Raw genomic sequence first — 23,509 nt, forward strand, 5'->3', positions numbered from 1 at the left:
GTGTGTGTCTCTCTCGCGGGCCTGCGTGTGTGTGTCTGTCTCTCACATGTGTGTGTCTCTCTTAAGCACGCACCTCTGTGCCTGTGTGTGTTGTGTGTCTGTCTGTCTCTCTCTCTCTCTCCGTGTGCGCTCCTGTGTGTGTGTGTGTCTGTCTGTCTGTCTGTCTGTCTCGCGCGCGCCTGTGTGTGTGTCTGTCTGTTTCACGCGCGTGTGTGTGTGTGTGTGTGTGTGTGTGTGTGTGTGTGTCTGTCGCGCGTGCGCCTGTGTGTCTGTCTTTGTGAGTGTGTCTGTCTCGTGCACGCCTGTGTGTGTGTGTCAGGGAATGCACAGGAAGAGACTGAACACATGCTGTGTGGCCCCGCGCATGCGCACTTCACCAGAAGACACACACACGGACACTTGGACGCACACAGGGGTTTTATTAAAAAGGATTTGGCAAAAACAATGATGGGTGCCACTTTCTTTTGTCAATTTTAAGTTCTTCAGAGACAAATGTTGGGTTCATCTTTAAACATTATTCAAAGTTATTGTCTGTTTTTACATGCATTTTTATTACTCTTTAATTTAGTTTTTTGTATCAGTATACTGCTACTGGATTATGTGAATTTCCCCTTGGGATTAATAAAGTATCTACCTACCTACCTACCTACCTACCTACCTACCTACCTACCTACCTATACCTACCTACCTACCTACCTACCTCCCTCCCTCCCACTGTAGATAGAAACATACCTGGATACACACTTAGAGCTTTATTTGTCGGGGTGGGGGAGGTATTTGACATTTTACTGATTGATAGATAGATAGATACTCTCTGCCAACTTGTATTGGAGATAGATAGAAAGAGAGAGAAAGACAGACAGACACATGTACACAGATACACACACTACACACACTGTGGTCTAAACACACCAGAATGACTAAAAAGGAAAACATTAAAAAGAAAGTAAACTTCTGACTTGAGAGTCACAGTGAGGCACTAATACTATATTTTAGAAATACAAATAAACAGCATGTGCATCTTTCAAAACCAGCACTGTTTCATGAAATCGGTTCTTATGCAGTATTGTACTCTTAGATGTCAGGCCTTGAAAATCATATTTTAAAATAGTAAAATGCTAACAAATGTTCAAAGACAGTAAGTAATTTGTCCCAATCTACGCTTGTACCATTTTTCCAGTGGCTTACTTTTTAATCCAGGCCAGGACACCCACACATGAGGAGAAAATTTACAGTGATTGACTCGGCTAACATGTGAGGGAAAATCTGGAGCACCATGGAAAAGGCAATGCAGACAGGGCAGGAGGTAGAAATTTCATTTGTAAAATTAAATTGTATTGTTGACCATGGAAGCTGGTGACTCAGAAGTTGGATGGTACAAATAAACAAGGTTGCTGCTTTAGTCCCCATTATTATGACCCTGAAGGACCTTTAGAACATGTCAAGCACGTGGAAGGACACTACAGAAAGGTGTTATGTAGAACGGAGCCTGACTGGCCACCACCTCATACCTGTTTTCTTATGAAAAGTAGCATAAAATGCTGAAGTTTTGCTGGTGGCCAGACTGATACTAGCAGTCACATGGGGTATTTAGATGTGTCTGATTTAACAGCTCCCACTACTAGAGTAGCCCATGTTGTTTTTGGTGAAGTCTTCAGCCTCGGCCGTCTTGAGTCACCGTCAAAAATGTCTCGCATGTTTAAATTTCATGTGAGTTCTAGTCAGTGTCCTTCAGACATTTTGATTTAATCTCCAAGTACAACGTATTGTTTGGTTGACTGAAATTGCTAAACTGGTTTGGTTTAGATGTAACTTGTGAATGTGATAACTTGGCATGTTCTTTTGCTGTTGCTTGCAATGCTCATGAGAATGTAATAAATACTAATGTAATTAACTTCATAATCAAGAGGCACTATTTGTAATTGTGCTGTGACCAAAGCCATTTTGAATGCAACTTGAAAGAGGGCAATGGTGTATCCTTTAGGAAGACTTTCATTTTCAAGCCCTTCCTATCTGGTGTAGTGATACTGTCCTGTATTCATAACAGATTTTTAATGTTTTCCAAAATCCTGCTGCAATGGCTAAATACCTTTGTATGAGCATATTTAGTTTTACCATGGACTAAAAAGTGTAAAATATAGAAATATTTACTTACATTAAGAAGCTATGTTAAGTATTACAATCCCGAGCAGGCATTGACAAAAAAGTTTTCATGTTTCTACTACTTTCTCTATTGTGAAATTTCCCACTGAAAACAGATATAAAAATAGTTAATTGCTAAGACACGTTCAACACATATACAATAATTGTTATATAAAAGTCATGCGAGCCACGCTGAAATCAGATGTCTACAGAATATAGTCGAGCATCATGGGTTCAAATTTGCAGATTTTCAAACCAAATGTGTGAAGTGAGTTTGAAGACGATGACTTTGGCGGACGCACAACTGCCAAAGCTGACACGTCTCCATAATAGGTGTGCGGTGTACCTGAGGTGTTACCACAGAAGGAAAGCGACAAAAGGGAGAAAAAAGGAAAGAAGCCTGAAGACGAACTTGAAAATATCTCAAGGCTACTTCCAAATATGGCTTTTATGTTTTTTAAAGTTTTCAAGTTACAAAGAGACTGAAAGTTTGAGATGAAATCCAAGTGAATGAAGAAAAAGAAGCGAAGATGCAAGGTATTGCAGGCTAATAGGGGGAGAGGGAAAATGACCAAGATGAGGTGAGTTTGTGGTTAAAGGAAACCAGGAGCCTAGGAGAAATCAGAGAGGGCAAGGAACTCGGCTCACCCTTGGAGAGAATGCCAGATCATCACACATACTGCCATGTCCACTCATAGAAGCTGTCAAACAACAAGGGTAGCAACTGGGGTGGCCTCAAAAAAGTTCTGATAATAGTTTTACCCTTTCACATGTGCATTTATAGTTATGTGCTGCTCAGAGAGCAACAACTATAGCCATATTAATAAAGAGACTGAAGCGTTTATTTTAGAGCAGCAAATGAGCTTGTTAAGCACTTGTCAGTAAAATCATTGGAAAAAAAGTAATAATGTAATTTTACTAAGGAACAGACAGTAGGGATATTCACAGAATCTGATGATCACAAGTAGGCCATAAAGGTATCAAGCCTTCCTTTGTTTGTGAAATCAGTAAGAGTTGGGTCTTCAGAAACTGGAGACCTTGTCAGTTATTCTTAGTGTGATGTTAAGACTGTTCCACATCCTGTCCTGCCAGGGATTTAAAGGGTTGCCGTTTCATGAAGAAAGACTAGCGGCACTGCCGGTGTACCATATACAGTCATAGCCAGGCAAGAGTGAGGTAACCATTGAATGGAGGCCAAGGCTATAGATCAGTGACACTCTGATGTGGTCTAATGCTATGGCCTGGAAGTCACTTGTGAAGGAGCAACAGGGTAAGAAGACTGAGATCTGTCATGACAGTCTTTTTAATTCTATGGGAAAGAAATCTGAAGATGTCTTGCTGAAGTCTTCCTAAAGTTATGTCGTGGACAGAGATAAAAAATTAAGATGGTAACTACAACAGATAGAAGCTGACACAATGCAATATATTCACAGTTGTTTATATGTTGTTCAAACACACACAGTATAGCACTGTGACATTAGTCTAGTTGAAGCCAAGGTCAAATGAACATGGGTTCTCCATTGTTGACCATTGTGCCATAGTGAGATTTCTTTCAGTAGAGAGAGAGAAACCTGTTGAAATTCACCGAAGGATGTTGGCTTATGCTGATCAGAAAGCCATTTGGGTACACAAAGTTTATGATACCCCAAATTATCATGCACTGTGGCACTTGCAAGTCCATAGCTGATATCCAAATGGAAGTGAAAAGATCATGACTCAACGAGAAGTTTATGAATGGTTATAAAGGTTTAAAGCAGGAGGGACAAGTGTAACCAATGAAGCTCAATCTGCTCCACTATCAACATTGTGCACATAAGCCCACCACATTGACATGGCGAATGCCTTCATAAGAGAAGGCTGATGAATTACATTGTCCGCTGTTGCTACACATTAGGATATTAACTGTGAATCTGCACACACCGTAGTGCATGAAGAATCGGGGTGCCGTAAAGTTTGACACCAGTTGTTGCTATGTGTACTTTAGAATCTAAAATCTTCTACAATCACCTCCCCTGATCTGCTGCTTCACCCATAACATCTGTTAACCAAGGTCATTTAAGTACATGCAAATAGGCAACAGTTGTGCTATCTGGAAATACTGAACACCTGTTTAAAAAGAATCCAGCAGGCCAAGTAAACATTTGAATATTTTACGCTTTGCTACTTGTAGTCTGTGTCACGTAAGGTGACTGTAATTTAAGATGGGGATTTTTCGTCTAGTCATTAGTACTCTCAAAACATGCAGCAGCCTGTCTGGTTTACAAACTGACATCATGTTCTTATTAAACTCATCCTAATCAGTTCTTACTGTCTGTCAGAAATTCAAATACTTACCAGTTCTGGGTACTTCCTGACCAGTAAAGAACCAGATGTGCAGTACTGGGCAGCCTCCAAGGAGTAGCAGCCATCAAGTTATGTCCCAATTCTTAGTTATAACACCACAGATTAGAACTATTCAATCCAATTACAGTCTTCCAAAAGTCAGCAAACCACCCAATTAAGACTTTGTGTATCCACTTACCTAATATAATATGGATCTTCTTGTTCTTTGACCCTATTGCAGAATCTATGAATCTCCATTGTAAATTTAACATGTTTTAACCTTCTCTATGATGTTTACTTAAGTTGTGGTCAGCCTTATAAAGTACAATTAAAGCAACAGATAGATGGATCTTAACTCTAGTCCCTGGGACCTACTGAGGCTGCTGGCTTTAAGTTATTATCTTTTTTGAATCAATTATCCAAACATTGGTTAAGAAACACTAAGCCATGACCTGCTCCAAAAGGAGAAAAGCAGGAGTCAAACATTCAATGGAATACTTGTTCACTGCTGGAGGCCCATACATACACACACTTGCATGTTATGGGACACATTAGCAGTGCCGATTAGCCTAAACTGATAAATGAGATACTAGCAGGATCTATAACCGGTGAATTTCCCAAATGAAAGAAACAGAACATAGAAATAGAACAAACAGTTTTCTGATTGACATTTTATTGTAAGTTCTTCCACTGTGGATTCTGTCTGCTGTGGCATTTCAGATGCCCTTGAAATAGACTTTCTTGTGGCATCTGAAGTGGACCTTCCAATTCCACATCTTTTTTTAGGTGGCATGGGTATATTAGCGAAAAGCAGGACAATTATAATGTGTTACATGGTATTACGTAAGGAATAAGCACCACAGTGAGATGAATTTACATTATTTACAATACGTCGGAAAGCGAACAAATAGCACCAGTCAGTCAGAAAGTGCAACACTGAAATTGTACTGTGAGTCGGAAAGTGAGGAAATATCACCATAAATATGGAAAGCCAGTGAGAAAGAATAGCACTAAAACCGTACTGGGAAAAATGGCGGGGAGAGGTGTTCTGTTTCTAAGGAGTGTCTGTGTTGAACCATGCTGCCATCTAATGAACGTTGGCGATGGTAACTACAGAGAGAAGTGACATACAGCCACTGGTGCGTGGGGAAAATGGGGGGTGGAGGATGCTGTCTTTTTAAGGTGAGTCTCTGTTCAAATGTACTGCCATATAACGGACGTTGACGAATGAAATATAGTACTATCAGTGCGGGTGGGTGTGTGATGTGCGGAAACACGGGTTTGTCAGCCGGTCACGCGCACTGGGTCGTTCACGTTTTACATCCATACGGCAGTTCCTGCTCACCCGATCAAAGCAGTCGGCCTTCTCATAGTTGGACACTTCCGCTATCTCTTGGCAATGTAAAGAAACACGGGTAAAGAGTGACGCACAGAGACCAAAGGTGCCGCTAGATGGCACCGCGGTGACCATCTGTTGCAACGTGTGGCCATCTTAGGAACAGGGATGTGTGCCAAACGGTGTGTTGGTGAAAAGGTGCCCTGTGGGTCACCACAAACATTTTTCCCAACCAACCATACCCTATGACCTTCTCCTGGTCACAAAGGAGCTCCATCCCGAGTTTGGTGCCGATCGGACACCCGGTGGTGATTTGTATGGCGGACAAACAAACATACACACATACATTGACTCTGCTTTATATATTAGAGAAGATAAGAGGTAATCTCTCAGTAAAACTGTTATGGACATGGTGGGAATATGTTTCCTCCATATAGACAATGACTGAGCTGAGGTTTGAACTTAGGCTAATGAAACTGTGAGCCAGCAATGCTAACCATGGTGGTGCCCAAATAACATTAATTTAATGTTAAACTTTAGATATGATAATAACCATGCTTCTAATGCCAAATGTGTATTTATTTAGAAATTATTAGAATAACAAATACATTCATTCATTTTAAATCTGATAGAGAATGCAAGAAACTTGGAAATTTCCAAAACTTCTTTGTATTAAAAATACACTATTAAATTAAAAAGTAATACCCTCTATTTGAATAAAAAAATCTTTAAATAGAAAAATACACATTCCTAAATTAATATGAAATTTATCTTCTACTTATAATTTCATTTACATAAAATAAATTTCCAGATCTAACCATGAAATTCTCTGCAGCTTAGCATAATTACACATTTTGATAATACGAACATCAGAAGGTTCAGTGAAATGGTTTACTTTGTGGAATAAAGATCTATCTATCTATCTATCTATCCGAGTCACCCCTCATCGGGCACAAGGCAGGAACTAGCGCTAGTCAGAGTACAAGCCAATCACCTGGTCAACTCACTCAAAACAATTGCCAGGTATCCTAAAACATGCATCTCTGATGATCTAAAAATTTAAAGTATATTTTAGTTACTCATACTTTTGTTACTCATTGTTGCTCATAGCTTTGAAGCATCTATGCAGAATCAATATAAATGTTAACAAATACACTTGAAAGAAGGAAAACAAACAAATGACATTTTGACAGTGGTTATCAAACCTATTTAACCCAATTGTTGATTGGCACGGGGCAGGAACCATTCCTGAATGGTGTGCCAGACCACATCCATCTACACTGACATTTGGACAAATTAAAATTACTGGTTAATTTAACAGGTTTTGATGCAAATGGACGATACATCAGAAAACTGAATTTTGCTCTGAAGACACACACAGTACAATCCCAAAAGACATGTCAAAGATAAAGAAAATCATAAAGACTGGAGAACGCTTCCAGCACTACAGTTGCATTACTAGATTGTTTTATATGAGAGGTTGCCTTATTTTATTTTATTTTTTTAACTGTGTCATTTGTATCAAATGTGAGTGTTCACTTATTGAGGGTGATGTTGAAAGGCACCTGACTGAAATCGCGCAGAACGGCTCCTGCTGCTTCTTGTCCTTATTTCTGTTCTAGCTTTGTTTGCATTTCTATTCTTCAAAATATTCCTTTATTTTTTATGGAGGCTGGTGATCTGTGATAATTATTATTTATTTTATTAATTTTGAAAATTTTTTTTATTGAATAGAATAAGTGCAATACAGAAAGAAACAATGAATGAAATTATGAGGTGATGAGATCAAACACCCCCAAATCACTACCACCACCAGCGAACACCCCAAATGCCAAACCTGAGAAGAACAAAATAAACAAAAAATGGAAAACTGCCTAAAGTGGAGCTGGTGTGGCTACTTCGAAAGGACAGCAATCCACAACCAGCCTGAACAAGAAAGGCGGCAAAAAAGATACACTAAATTCCCATCACCATTAGCCATGAGATATCCTTTCTCCCACAGGCTTGGTGACTAAAAGCCACTTGCTGATGTTAAAGCCAGATGTTCCACTTATCTTCATTGACGAGAGTTCTAGAAGAGTTAGATTATAGAAAGAAGATCTTCATGAATCTATACAGGCAGAACAGGGGGATTTCCATCGAGAGGCCAGTGCAGATATGGCAGTGATGGTACCTAGAAAGAGCAACTTCTGCTGGATTGCCTCTGAGAGAGAGTTTGAATGATGCAGGAGAAGTAAAATATGAGGTGAGAGGGAAATCCAAACTTAGGGCATTAAAGCGTGGGAATTCAAAATGACAAACCTATAGAGAGCAACACTGGGACAGTTCCAAGATATATGGAGGACATTCCTGGGGACATTTAAGGAGCAGAAGTGGAAAACGGGTCAGTTGATAAACCTTTTAGCAAATCAGTTAGGTGGGGTATGGTACAAGCAATGGACAAAATTAAACTGAGTAGGCTGATGATTGGGGATCCTGGAAGACAAATTGATATTCTTTCAGACAGTGCCAGTAACCAGTAATGCTTTACATGATCACATAGGCCAAGTCGGACCAACTTTTAGATCATCTATACCATCTTCAGTTTTGATCAAAGTCAATAATGCTTTCCACTCATTTTGTCTGCAAGCAGTATCCATTTTTGCTTATGCCTAACTATGGTATTTACTGCAGCGCTTAAGTTTATTTTTGCGGGGTTTCAGCTGCTTTAATGAAATGACTGAGTGTCTTTAAAGACCTACTGAACTTGCAATATGAAATGCTCTGATGTCTCTAATTAAAATGCCATGTTGATTTAATGTGAGGTTTATTTCCTGGTATTTACACACTAATCTAGTTCAGTTAGCCAGCAGCTTTTAACTTTTGAAACCAGTAATCTCAGTGGGGACATTCTGTACCGGAGTGACAGAGTGACAACATGACTCTTCATTCATGTCTGTAATTTAAATCTTAGTTTATCTGTTAAGCATCAAGCAGAGTATGCCCAATTTATCTTATATAGGACATACCGGAGGAAATTAAAATATTTCCCATTATTGCACACCATAAGATTTTGACACCTATTTCCATTTCAAGAGTGAAGTTGGTAAGACGTCTGTTTGAATGTCAGTGGACTTTCAATACCTGATGATTTTCATCTGCAGCTAGCAAGCAGGCACTAACCACTTTCTAAAGTTCAAAACAAGCAATTAGAAAGCAAACAGATCACAACAGCAGGAAAACATGGGCACCATAATTCAACCAGATGCACACTGCTGAATGAACACTAAAACATACCAACCAAGAAAGCTGCTAAAGTGTAGTGTTCACTGACTACTTTGATAGAAGGACTTGTTGCAAAGCCATCCTACATTTGCTCCTTGCTGCCTAAAACAATATTGCAGGCTTTATCCCATATTGTATTTGGAGTAAAACTTCACTGTGTACAAAAGATTTAATGCTTTCAAAGAACCCTAGCTTTCATTAAAGGTAGCACGCTGGAGGAGATGCCCAAAAACAGTCAAGTATTATCTTGTCTCTTGTATACTTTATATTATTCATATTGATATAAAAATTGGAAATATTTCAATTCTTGTTAAGAAAATTAAACTGGTGATTTATAATATTGCATCATAAGTCACAATTTTCTCATTGGCAGTGAGGAACCACAAAAACATAACATTTTCAAACTTTGCTGGACAAAGTTTGGTTTGGCGGCCACAGTATTGTCTCATGCACAATTTAGTGGCTTACACTGGAGACAGGGAGCATTATGTTTTCATCGCTCATCACAGACTTCGTCAGATGTGAATCCACATAGCTACACAGCACCACTATTAGCAAATATAACCATCCCACATGGAGTAGAACTTGGAACCAACCAATTGCCTAAACATACCTCATGAGCAGTCAAAGTTAAGCCTTCATTGCCAGAACCTGTTTAACATGAGTGACTATTAAGTAACTGGCGTACTTGGTCACAGTCTCACTCACTTGAGCCCTCCCACTTACGGAGCTCCTTAATAATGGCTCTTTATGTAAGATCCTGACACCTATGAGGTAGGTAGAATGCCATCATGGCTTTGTAACCCATTAGGAACAGGAATTGGATTGACTATGTAGTTGATGCTTTTTTTTGTTCCAAGCTTTGATTTCGTAGGAGTCTGGTAGTATGCACACCATCCTGACTTCAGTTTCTTCATTTGCATAAATATTTCCACTTACGTAAATTGTAGATTCGAAAAACCATTCAAGACTGCAGTGTCGACATGTAAGCACTGAAAATACTAGTGTCCTCTTGTGGATTTTGAACTACAACAGAAGGCAGAAATGTGAAAAATACAGATTTCAACACAGACTGTACAACAGACATTTCTAAACATTTCTGACCAAGGTCTACATGCTAATAATCATTATGCTGTACTTTCATTGGGAAGGACAGCTCTGTAGTTGACCTGTAATGTGTCATACTTAGGGACTGTGAGGACCTGAAAGTGTTTGGGTGGGTGAGTGTCATAAATGGTATGTGGAAGTTGAGACCCTCTTTTGGACACCTCAGAAACCAGGCAGAAGGAAGCTTCATCACAGAAATCTGTATTAATCTTCGAAGAGGGACCCCTTTGTACAGCAGCTTGCACCAAAAGACTCTTCTCTCACTTTGTTTCCTTGCAGTTTATAGAAGTTCCTCTTTACATAGCAAAGCATTGGCATTTAATATGATTGGTTCTGTAATATAGCATTGTACGTGACTATCAGCACATTCACCATCACACAACACAGCTTCCAGCATACTGGGTGTTATTCCTTAGCAGTCGGCCTGTTATCTGTCAACAAGCTTTGGGCAACATCGTACTAAAGAGTAGCTGCAGTTATCAGGAAGTTACCAAGCAGCCTAAAAACTTTAATGGTTTATACTCACAAGTCAGACTCCACAGGCATCAGTGGACAACAAAAAGTAGAAGAAAGTAAAGTATTCTTTTGAGAGGTAATGTAGACTCTTTCCTTGTTTAATTTTTTACTATGAAAATTAATCATCCCACCCCAATTATTATATACAGCAAATAGGCTTTTTTTAACTATATAGTAAACTGACAGATGGGCTGAACCTGTTAGGAAAAAGTAACAAGTAAGAGAAAAAAAGTAAGACAAAAGAAAACCAATAGTAAAAGAAATTTGACGTTTTATTAAAACTAGAATTTCCAAAGCCTACCAAAATACTCGTAATCCCAGTCCACCTTAAATCCTTTCGCACCACTCTGTCAGTGTCTTTTGTTTTATAAATGTGTCGATCTACACAAGCACCAAGCAGCCTGCTATATCATCCTCCCCAGCGCCACCGAATGGGCAGAAAGTTCTCTCAGCTCAAGTCTTTTTAACCTGCATGTGAGTTGCCTGGAGTTGTATAGGGTAAATAATAGATTCTTATTTGGAATTCATGTATTTCATGTGTCTTCCGTGTCTACAACAATCTATGTAAACACATTGTTAAAACAGAAACGTTTTTCATGTTTTAGTAATAATTGACAAAATGTAGACGTGTGTGTGTGTGTGTGCATGCCCTGTGGTGGGCTGGTGCACTGCCCGGGGTTTTTTTCCTGCCTTTCGCCCTGTGTTGGCAGGGATTGGCTCCAGCAGACCCCCGTGACCCTGTAGTTAGGATATAGCAGGTTGGATAATGGATGGATGGATAGACATGAAGTGCATTATGTATGAAGCCTGAAGTCTAAATATCCAACACTTTGACAAAAGGTACAAGTATAACAAAACAAGTGTGCTTTTTTTTTCAAGAATATAACTGCAGAAAAAGAACTCACGTTAGGGTGCAACATTGACACACGTATTTAATACGACCGCTTTGGTGGTGCAGCGGTAAGAACTGCTGACTCATAATCAACATATTCATGGTTCGATCCTGGACACTTCTGTTTTGAGTAACCTTTAACCTTTGATGAACAGACTGGTACAAACAGATAATTATTATTATGATGCACATAAGGAATGTATATTTTAGACACTGTTAAAGAATGGTGATGCAGCTCGGAAATTTTTCTGTTAGTAAGATTCATGCATTTGATGTGATCACTTGGGGGTTTGAAACGGATTGTTGGAACTGTAGATTTGTTGCAGCTATTTCTTGAACATGGAAAGACTGAGTTCATTAAGATGACTTGCCATTGTCTGTGCTACACTTAAGATTGTCTGGCTTCACCTCTCACTGCACATGTAGCATGTTTTCCTACTTGTTTTTATTGTCTTCTAGTCACTAACCACATGTTTTGTTTTTGGGGTTTTTTTACATCTAGAAAGAAGATTGCAAGATGGTATAGTGAATGCATCTCCACAGAGTTCAAGAATGACTTCGACACCCAAGAAAGAGGCTCAGGTTCGGCAGCTTGAGGTCATGAAGCCCCATTCCCCAGGCATGGACATGCAGCTTACCGGTAGTGGGACACTAACTGCTCCCACCATGGAGCCCAAAGCTGTCTGTATTCCTTCACCTTACATGGACAGCACCCATGACTACAATGCGCTGGCTTTCTATAGCCCAGCCATGCTTGGGTACAACAGTAACTCAAGCGGCTTCCCCAACAGTCCAGCAGTGCGCCAGACACTTAGCCCTTCAGTATTTTGGACCCAGCCAAATCACATTTCGTCCTTAGCTATTCACTGCCAACAAGCTTTAATGTATCCAGACTCTGAGAGGAGCCACTGGGGCGAGAGCCGGTCACGAGAGCTGATTCTGGCTGTGAACAGGTAGGACATCTGGGAAAAACTGAGAGTCATTCATAATAATATTATATATTTTATTTACAAACTTTGATACACCTAGTATTTTTTACTAGTGATCACCTTCACAACCTTAACAAGCATATAATACAAAGCATTATTTAAATCACTCAAAAGATATTGTACCAGAACAAAATAATTGTAAATTGCAGTTCTAGAGGTCATAATAGTGACTATGTTCCCTGTTCTCATGATGAACAATGATCAGGTGTGATCAGACACTTTTCTGGGATTTCTGAAATGCAAGCGATCTTCTGCACTTCCATGGGTCCCTTTTGTTGGCAGAGGGATGACTCCAAATCATTTACTTTACCACCTCTCATTTAGAAAGGTGGCATCAGCTTGGTAAGTGAAATGTGATGTCATTTCTCTTCCTTAGTTCTCTGTATAGAAGTCAATATAGGGCATTTTATGACATATTCATATTTGTTCATACATGTGCAAAAATTGTAGTGTATTTGTCTAAGGTCTTCTCCAAGTGCTTTCCCCCTACATTCCAAAACTGTATTACGGTTGGTTAATTTGACGACTGTCATTTGGCGCAAGTGTGTTTCTGCCTAGCACCTCATGCGTCTGGGTTTTTCACTCTGGTTTTTTAAGACCCTGTGAGAAAAAAACAGAAAATAATTTTGGTTTTTGTTTTTGTAATGTTTTTGTTCAGGCTTCTCCTCAAAAGTCTTCTTTATAAACCTCTGTCATTTCAGCAAAGAGAATAAGCAAAGGGAAGAAGAGCCAGGTTTGCTGAAGAGCTTCCATGATTCCAAGCAGGACATGCATTATTGTGCAGTCTGCCATGACTTTGCTTCTGGTTATCACTATGGAGTCTGGTCATGTGAAGGCTGTAAGGCCTTCTTCAAACGCAGCATTCAAGGTACATTTTCCTCATTTCTATAGCATTTTTAACCTTGGTATAATTATTGGCTCATTTGCAAAAGTTTGGCTCATTACTGTCATAACTTTGAGTTTCTACATTTAAAACACTGGTTATCTGATGTATTTTGGGTTCAGTTTCTCAATATGGAACGTTATCCATTCAACTAATTTTAGCCTCTGCCAACAAGCATGTAGAAGTGTGTGTTCCTGTCATTTTCAACCCTGATCTATCACCGTCAGTAACACTCAATCTGCAAATAGCTCTGTAATTCATTTCTTCACAAATTAATAATACCTTAAACTTTTGGGGGAATAGTGTCTTTAAATACATTATGGTAATCAGGTGTAAAGTAGGTGATAAGAGTGGTGCTACTCCAAAAAAACTGCTGAACAAAGTGCCATCTGTTAGTAAAAATTTTAACATAAATGTGCCATATGTTAAAAATGGAAAATAAGGTGAAGTTACCATTAGTGCTGTGTGTTAACAGATGTACAGAACAGCTTTCTAGTCCAAGAGCGCCCCTGGGTTCACACATGAAAAAGGCTGACAGAACACAGTCTTTGTTTTCTTTGTTTTCAATTTGTAGTGTAACTGGTAAAAATGATATTTTTAAGTGTGCCTGTGTGCTGGATGAGGAACCTTGTGAGTAGTCTTGACTTACATCGGCTTCTTTCTTAAGTGTTCAGTAGCACCTGAACAAAATGGAATATACTGCATTTACTGTATATATAATCCACTTTGCACAGTTAGTTCAAAAGTGTTAATTTAGCATTACCACCATTAAGAGAATGAGCCATCACAAAAGGTGTTACAAAGCTAACAAGTATATGTAATTAATTCAAACATTCCTTCACTTTCTGTACACTTTATTGCATTGTACAGTACATTTAATCTTAAGTGGATGTATTTTCCATTTTTGGCAATCAGTCCATTCTCAATCACCCATAAAGTGAAAACATGTTTTCAGAAAGGTTTGCCAATTTATTAAAAATCAAACACTTTATTTATAAAAGTATTCAGATTCTTTGCTCTGGCACTCCAGATTGTCAAGTGTATCCTGCTGGCTTTAATTCTTCTTGAGATGTGTCTTGACCTTCGTAGGAGTTCACATGTGGCAAATTGAATTTATTAGAGTACATCATTTAGAAGGGCACACACCTGTGTATATAAGGTCCCACAATTCACATTGCTTGTTAGGACAAAAACCAAGCCATGAGTCCTAGAAGCTCTCTGCAGACCTCTGTAATAAAACTGTAGTAAGGCATAGATCAGGGCAAGGGGATAAAAACATCTTGAAAGCGTTGAGTGTTCCCAGGAACACAGTTGCCTCATTAATTGTGAAACAAAAAAAGTTTGCAATCAGTAGGACTCTGCCTAGACTCCTAGAAATCAAACTGAATAACTGGGCAAGAAGGGCCTTGGTCAGAGAGGTGATCTAGAATGTAATGGTCACTCTAAAAGAGTTTTAGAAGTCCTCTGCTGAGATGAAGAACCCTAACTTTGTCAGAAGAACAGCCATCTCAGCACACTCCATCCATCAGACAGAAGCCACTCTTGAGTAAAAGGCAAATGACAGTCCACTGGATGTTTGTTAAATGACATTTAAAAGACTTTAATAGCCCAAGAAAAAGGATTATCTGATCTCTTGATTCAAAAATGTAACTCTTTAGGGAGAACTCCATGCTGTATATCTGGTGAAAGCCAGGCACTACTCATTACCTGCCATCCATACAGTGAAGCATGGTTCGTGGCTGCATCATGCTATGGGGGTGCTTCTCATCAGCAGGGACAGGGAGACTGGTCGTAATTGAGAGAAAGATGAAAGCAACTAAATACAGAGAGGTTGTTGAAGACAAACTGCTCAAGAGTGCATGCGACCTCAGACTGGAGCAACAGGGTGAACAAATGGGTAGTCCGGATGTCCTGGAATACCAGTTTTTAATTGTTGACAACCAAAAAACAAACTTGCAAAAGCCCAGTAGACTACAAGATGTTTTTGATCTATGGTCCATGCAGTATTTCTTAATTACAAACAATTTGATAAAAACAGAACACCAAATTCTTTCTGTATGATCTTAGCTTTGGCGAGTCTTTTCAGGACAGTTGCTTTTAGTGTTCCTGACTGCTGTAACCCCCATCTAATGCCTGTGAGGGCAACACAGCAAAAATAATGGTGTCACGGCCTAAGATTTTACTGCACACTGTGTCTGGAATGTTTTCTAACTACATAGTAGTATGGGCACCTTTTTTGGTCTTGTTTGTTTCAGGAGATGGACATCTGAGATGGAATTTTGTTAGCAGCTGTGTTACTTTACTTTTTTTTTTACTATCATCCTGAAGTATCTCATCCTGTATTTAACACAAACTTATACATAGATCACTGGCTATAGTCAACTAAAGGTATACGACACTGTAAAGGATACACTGCACCTCAAAATAGCCCTGAAGGTCAAACTGATGATGTTTTTGACAAAGTAATTGTTGGGGTCTAAATTGGGTCTGTAAACAAAATCTTGAGTATACAATATTATGCAGTATTTCAGTTAATTTCTGATAAAATATTTTAGTGTACATTGGAAAATGACCACACAGCAACATGACACAATCCCTTAAATATCCTCTGTTTGCTAGACTATTGTCTATTGTCCATAATGTCGATTGTGTTTATGTTGTGGCATCAGAGTAGTACACACTTGTGTACAACAAAACTTTACAAATAAACATTGCTGTAAAAACTTGCAGGTCACCCTTCACCTCGTATGTAACGTGGGGCTAGCAGAAAGCATACCTGGAGTACAAGGTTAACAAAGCTGGTAGCTCAGCAGACTCGCATATGCATTCATAATTTGTACACCCCTGCAAGACAATGCTGGAGTGGCTTTGGGAAACGTATCTGAGTGTCCTTGAGTAGTCCAGTCAAAACCCAGTCCTAAACCACATAGAACATTGAGGAGAGACCTGAAGTTAGCAGTTTACAGACACTTTACATCCAATTTAATGGAACCTGAGAGGATCTGCCAGGAAGAGTGGGATAAACTGGCCATATCCAGGTATGCTAAGCTTGTAGGGACTTAACCAGGAAGACTCAAAGCTGGTAGTGCCAAAGCGGCTTCTACAAAGTAATTAATTAAGGGAATATTAAGGAGAGATTTCAGTTTTGAGTTTTAATACATTTGCAAACCTTTCTGAAAATATATTTGTCATTTTGGGTTCTTAAATGTAGATTGATGAGCAAAAAATGGCATACTTATCTGTTTAAAATTAAAACTCCATTAGAATAAAGTGTGCAGAAAGTGAAAGGTTCTGAATGCTTTCTGAATCCACAATATATACTTGTTTTTAAATATGCAAAGTGTATTGGGATGTATTTTATAAATATTGAGTGTATAAACATAAACGTTCATTTTTAACCCACTTGAAGTTAAGAGAAAAGGAGTCCAAGTGGTTTTATCACTTTGGAAAATGGGCTTTGAAAATGGAAGGACAAGTTGATACTGTATATTGAACTGGATTTGTAGTACTAGAACTCCTTGTATTTGCCAGATGTGAAAATGTCAACAGCATATGCATTTAACACATTGAAGCAGAAGGTGATTCTTTAAAACATGTAATACTTTATTTTAATATGAAAGGCTACAATGTAATCAATTGTGCATACTTTACTGAATTTACTGAATAACATGCAAAGAAGAGAAAAGCAGATCTGTCAGCTTTGTTAATAATGTAAATTATAAAGAGTGGAAACATTACAAAGTATAGTACAGTATCTGATTTAAATGATACAGCACCACATCACAGCTGACACAATGCCATTTTGACTGAAATTAAGACTCACTTGGGGGGGTTAATTAAACCTCCTGTGCATTTTTAAAATAGGAAAAGTAAAGAACAAATATAGGATGCAAGCTTCCAATTAAAAAAAATAATGCACACAGTGGGAAACAGAGTTAGAATGTTTTGTAGTTAATTAAAGCTCTGCACATTCCCTTCATAATATGCAATGTTACAGCATGTTCTCCATTAGGCCCCCATCCCTCTTTTGTGATCTAGCGTTATTATGGTGGCATACTCCATCTGGCTAATACTAAAGGGGGCACATCAGTAGTTAATTTAAATAGCAAGTACTTAGTAAACAAACCTTTCACCCATTCAGCTACAGTATTTATTTTAAGCAGGGTTGCAGGGTTGCTGAAACCTTTCAACCATGAATACAAATTATAAATGCACTTTTTATTATATTTATTGTGGATTGCTGGGGCTTTTTCATTGACATCAGGTGCAAAACTGGAACCAAACACAGACTAAACTCCAGTCCATCACAGCAAACCCTCCTGGCAGATTTAACCAATTCACAACTACTAGCAGACCTAATATCAGGTCCTTCAGACGTGGAGAAAAAAATCTGAATCCCCAGAGCCCATTCAAACTAAGAGCGAGTGACCTGGCTACTGTGTCACTGTGAGGCAGCATCCCTACCCACTGTGCCACCCAATATCAGACATTAGCGATGAAATTCACAGTGCATAGTTACAGTTTCACATATGTTTAAGTATAATAATAATAATACCGGTATTACCATAAGAGAATCCTAATGTATAATCAAGCACAGATTTTCCTTAAATCCTGCTTTGTAAATTATAGCTGTCTCTAACTGTGCTGAATGGTTTTCAGATTGTTTAGTTTGTGCTTAGTGGTTTGTGTACTTTAAGGATTTCCACTTTAGTTTTTACTGTTATTGTTGGCTTTGATGTGTGTAATGTGGTGATTGAAGTGTAGTAATAACGGTCATAGCCTTCAGGCCTGGTGTGGTCAAATGCAGGAGGACCACCTCTTATTTCAGTGGAAGAGCTTCATACAGAAAAGGCTGGGAATGCTAGTGCTGGCTTTATGAAAAGTGTTGTGTAGAGAATTTAAAAAAACTAAGGGGCTTCACACCCTCCCGCCTGCGATACGCGCCAACCAGTTTGTGTCTCTGCCACTCGTGTTGTGAAGAGGGGTGCTGAACGCAGGAGCTGCCGTGCGGCATGATCTGCATTTCGCGAAGCGCACTTCTGTCATATCACCTATGTCCATATATTCAATCTCTTTTCGCTTTTACCTTTTCATCAATATTGCATTGAATTTTCATTCCGTGTTTGGTATTACATTGTGACAATGCAACGTCCGTGAGTGAATATTGATTCTTTCTCTCTACAAGAAATGTGTCTGACATAACCACACAGGACTTTTCCAAATCTCTTTGCATACGCTCTTGTTGTCTCGCGGGACATGAAAGTGTCTCTGAGAATATCGCTTCTCGTCTCCTTCCAAGATTTTTTTTTTATAATAGAGAGATATGAAACAGTGTCCAAGTCCTAATTAGTTTCAGGAGAATGTGATCACTCTGCTTATATAAATAAGGCTGACTGGTTTATAGCTCTGCTTACTGTTCCAGGGGTTTCACAGAACCCGGTCCAAGTTAGGCAACAAATGTATGGCATTCTACCAAAAGATCTTGCAGAACTTGTTTGTGCTGTACCACCACTACTTCCTTTGTATTGATGCTTGGATAGTATGTATCATTGTAATACTTACTAAATATTTCTGTATACGGTATATAGGCACACACACACATATTTCTTAAATTGTCATTTTTAGTTAAATATTTAAAATATTAGCCAATAAAGGGTTCAGTTCCATTCTGTTGAATGCATTTGCAGTGATACTGTTCATCATTTAGGAATTGCTTTATTCAACTATGTGTTTAAACCATTCCGTTTCTTTATGTGTGTGCAATTTGGTATTAGAAATTGGTATGGTGTGTTATTGTATTTTAACTGTGAAATGAAACTGAAGTAGCTTGACTGCCAGACGCCAGACTTGATTGTTGATAATGACTAGATAACTTCCTGATTCCAAAGTCTACTGTGTCTGTGTACCTACGGTGCCAGGGGCTTACATGGCAGGGCTAAAAATCAAAGGTGCTTAACAAGGTCAAGGTGTTGTAATAAATAAATAAAGAAACAGCTACTGCCAGGTGCTATACAGTAGGGCGAGACATTCATTAAGTTTGGGAAATTGAAACTGAGCAAATAGTTTACTTGTTAATTTTGAAAATAGAAGGAGGGGTTGAAAACCAGAATAATATGCAGCTTTAATATAAGCTAAAGAGTTTTCCCCTTCTACTTTGTGAATTTTTCTCAATTCCCGATATAACACGTTGAGCATAAAATCATCAGATAAAAATAATTAAAAAGCACATCGCTGAGTGTTTTTAAGACAATGCCTTGCACACTTGTGTTCTTTCTGACAAATATTTAAAATGTAACAGTAATGCATTAACTTGTGGGCTTAATCTTTGTGTTCCTTTACTTCAGTTAAGTTGTTCTTTTTTTTTGTTATTTAACTGACCACTAAAGGCTTGTCCTTCTTGTGGAACAGACATCCAACTGTCGCTCCTGATGTGCATGTTTATGAGTGCACTATAGAGCTGCAAATGTTTTTGAAGTAGTTTTAACTTGGCATCCCTAACATTCAGTGCTCTGCATATGCTGTGATCATAATGTTGTTTAACGATCTCTTGTTTTGAGAGTTGCCTTTGCTTTGCTATGGCAGTTGTCCATCTGGATCAAGCCTAGGACTCCTCAAATTGTGAGGATTACTGTAGCACTTCCAAAGCTGAGACCATTCCAAAAACTAAATCTGAACAGTACATAGTGACAAAAACATAAATACTTGCTGATCAACTGTATATCTTTCAAACTGGCTCCCTCAAAATGTTTTTTTTTTTGGTTACTGCTGAAAGTCTTACTTGTGCTTTAATTTTAAATACAGTATAAACTTGTATCCAGCTTATGCTGAGCTCTGAACTTTTCACTGAAAAATAGTTTAAGAAAAAATGCAAACTCTTGATAAGCAGAATATTTTTTAATCCTCATTTTCACTAAAAGAAACCTGTCTATTTTAAACATGACAAAATGATAAGGCAGCACACACACACCTGGGGCACCAATTTGTGTAAAGCAGAAAACTGAGAAACATCTTTCCAGACGCTAGTCCACCACAAGATTGTTGGCTAGCTGTAGACTTGGCCATTACTGTATATGGGTTCTTTTCCAGAAGGAGAGGGGTTTCGTGTGGAAGTGGGCGGGTCTTCATATACCATCGAGCCTTAGGGCCTCTCTTCTGTGCATAGCTTGAGTGGTATTGCAATCTTTATATAAACCCTGAGACTATTCCCTTACGTGTGTGTAACAACGTGTATGAAAATACACATTTTTTTGAATGGATGGGCTACAGAGTTAACACAGAAAACCCACTATCTTCATTTAGTACCCAACCAACTGCAGGTAGGAAATATGCCTGTTTTATTTATGCTTGTGTTAAGTAACAATCTTTCTTTCTTTCTTTCTTTTTTCTTTCTTCCAATTTAGGACACAATGACTACATTTGCCCTGCCACCAACCAGTGCACAATAGACAAGAATAGAAGGAAGAGCTGCCAGGCTTGCCGTCTGCGGAAGTGCTATGAAGTTGGAATGATGAAATGTGGTAAAGTGCTCTCTTTACAATTGTACGAGTACAGTGGAACCTTGGTTCACGAACGTCTCTGAACACATACAAATCGGGTTACGACCAAAATGTTTGCCAAACTTTTTCATCTGTTCACGACCACACACTCAGTTGACGAACAAGCCAGTTTCCCTTCCGGTTTGACCGCGCCGATGATTTCCGCACATGTTCGGTCTCTTCCTGTGCATTCACTATGAACACTTTGTGCTGTATTTCTTTTCCCTTCTGGTTCGTATGCGCCGAAGATTTCTGCAAGTGTTTAGTCTCTCCCTGTACTATACATTGTTCTCGGTTCATCACGCAGAGGGACTCTCCCTCAAAACTGTAACCTCCTCTCAACCCAGCTTCCTCCTGTGGTATAGCGGGTCCACAGCTTCCGTCAAAAAGGCCAGTTTTAATAAATAATCACCGCACTCACAGCTTAGCGATGGGGCGTGGTGGTGTGTGGCCGAAGCGGTTCCTGAGGAGTTCGTGATGTGGGCGTTTCTTACCTAAGTGCACAGGTGAGAAGTGGTCCACATCCGTAATTGTTCCCAGGAGCTGCTGATTGCCACGACTACCATGCCTCTTCATAAACAGAAGCGCGAGTCGGCTAAAGGGAAAAAGAAGAGAACAAAAAAGAACGGGAGGTTGCAGGAGAAGGCAGGAAGCAGGAGGAGAAAGCCGGTGCTGGAGAAAGCGAGCGAGCGTGAGAGAGAGAGAGCAAGCGTGGGAGCAAGCGCGAGAGAGAGAGAGCGAGAGCACGAGAGAGAGAGCGAGTGAGAGAGAGCGAGCGCACGAGAGAAAGTGAGAGCGAGCACAAGAGCGCGAGAGAGAGAGAGAGCGAGCGAGCGCAGGCCCGCGTGCATCTGAGAGTGAGCGAGCTGCTGAGCAGGGAGCCTGGGTGTTTGTCTTAGTGTTATTCAATATTTTTACATTTAGTTTACTATTCTGTGAATTTCCCCTTGGGATTAATAAAGTATCTATCTATCTATCTATCTATCTATCTATCTATCTATCTATCTATCTATCTATCTACAGTATCTATCTATCTATCTATCTATTTATCTATCTATTACACTGTGCATTCTATGGTATAATTAATTATTTTTTGTGCTTAAAAATCTTTAAAGAAAATATATTTACATACAGTTTGTACGGTCTGGAACGGATTAATTGTATTTACATACAATCCTATGGGAGAAATTACTTTGGGTCTCGACCAAATTGGGTTACGACCAGAGTTTTGGAATGAATTATGCTCGTGACCTGAGGTTCCACTGTACATGTTAAAAACTTGAAGGACCTGGTGAAGAGCTCTCATGTACATCTGTCCCTCCTTTTACTAGTTGGTGGGGTTGTGTTTTCAAACACTGATTACAGTGCAACACTGCATTTGTCAAATATTCATTCCATCCATATTCATAATTGCTTATTTGGTCTTTTTCTTTGATTAACTCTCTTATGTCCTTCAGTATTGAGACAGAGTCAGTAATTTAGGATTTACTCGGAGAAGAAACTTGCAAGTATTCATTTTCAATCGCTTTTAATGCTTTATTCTTTTAATTTTTTAGCAGTTCTATGTTAATTTTATCCAAATAATGAAAATGAACAAAATGTTGGGCATTTTAAAGAGTATCTACCACGTAATTGATACTTATACCCACTTATGTGCTTGTGATCAAGCAAGTGCTTAAATAGCAAAAACATTTCAAAATAAACAAAAGAGTGAAATCTTGACAGTTAAGACAATGAATAGTAATACATCAGTGTGCAAAAGAATTTCCTAAAAGAAACGCAAAGAGACTGTTGGGAATTTCTGGACTGACATGATAAGAAATATCATGAAAATGGAAATATCATGGAAATTACTTGATCTGCTTCCCTCTGTCCACACCATTTCTTTTTCCCTTTGTCACTACTTTCCAGCTTCCTTCTATTAAGGCACCTCTTCATGTATATGCTGTATACATACATTGACAAGGAGCTACCATTTTCTGCACACCTCACTGCTAGGATTTCTTTTGGCCAGGCCTATCCTAGAGTCACTTCTACAGTCCACTATGCCAGAACATTAGAAGAGTCTAGACGGGAACAGGCCATGTCAGCCCAAAAAAGCTTGCCAGGTCCATCCACTTAATTCTTCTAATAAAAACACCAAGTCAGGTTTTGAATGTCCCTAAAGTCTTACTGTCTACCATGCTACTTAGTAACTTATTCCAAGTGTCTGTGGTTCTCTGTGTAAAGAAAAATGTCCTTAACAAATTTCCAACTGTGTCCCTGTGTTCTTAATGAACTCATCTTAAACCACTGTACTAATTCTTTTTTTTAATAATTTTAATTATTTTATTGAAAATCTATGCATAATCTTCTTTTGCTTAAATTAAAATCTTAAATTAAAATTTTAATCTTTCCTCCAAATTAATCCCCTGTAGCTTTGGAATGAGCCTAGTCGATCTTCGCTGGACCTTTTCTAGTGCTGCTATGCCCTTTTCATAGCCCGGAGACCAAAACTGCACACAGTACTCAAGATGAGGCCTC

The 23,509-nt window shown here is 38.9% G+C and overlaps 1 protein-coding gene across 5 annotated transcripts in view; it reads left to right on the forward strand.

The window, feature by feature from the left end:
* Positions 1 to 23,509, forward strand: part of LOC120519109 (estrogen receptor beta-like) — a 122,117-nt gene that overhangs the window by 47,718 nt on the left and 50,890 nt on the right. For all 5 annotated transcript variants that reach the window (XM_039742211.1, XM_039742213.1, XM_039742210.1 and 2 more), the window contains 3 exons: positions 12,082 to 12,532; positions 13,270 to 13,436; positions 20,852 to 20,968. In XM_039742211.1, the coding sequence (XP_039598145.1) occupies positions 12,082 to 12,532; positions 13,270 to 13,436; positions 20,852 to 20,968 (735 nt within the window). The remainder of the gene's footprint in view (positions 1 to 12,081; positions 12,533 to 13,269; positions 13,437 to 20,851; positions 20,969 to 23,509) is intronic.

This window comes from Polypterus senegalus, chromosome 18 (assembly GCF_016835505.1).
Source record: "Polypterus senegalus isolate Bchr_013 chromosome 18, ASM1683550v1, whole genome shotgun sequence".
In the NCBI taxonomy this organism is placed as follows: Eukaryota; Metazoa; Chordata; class Cladistia; order Polypteriformes; family Polypteridae; genus Polypterus; species Polypterus senegalus.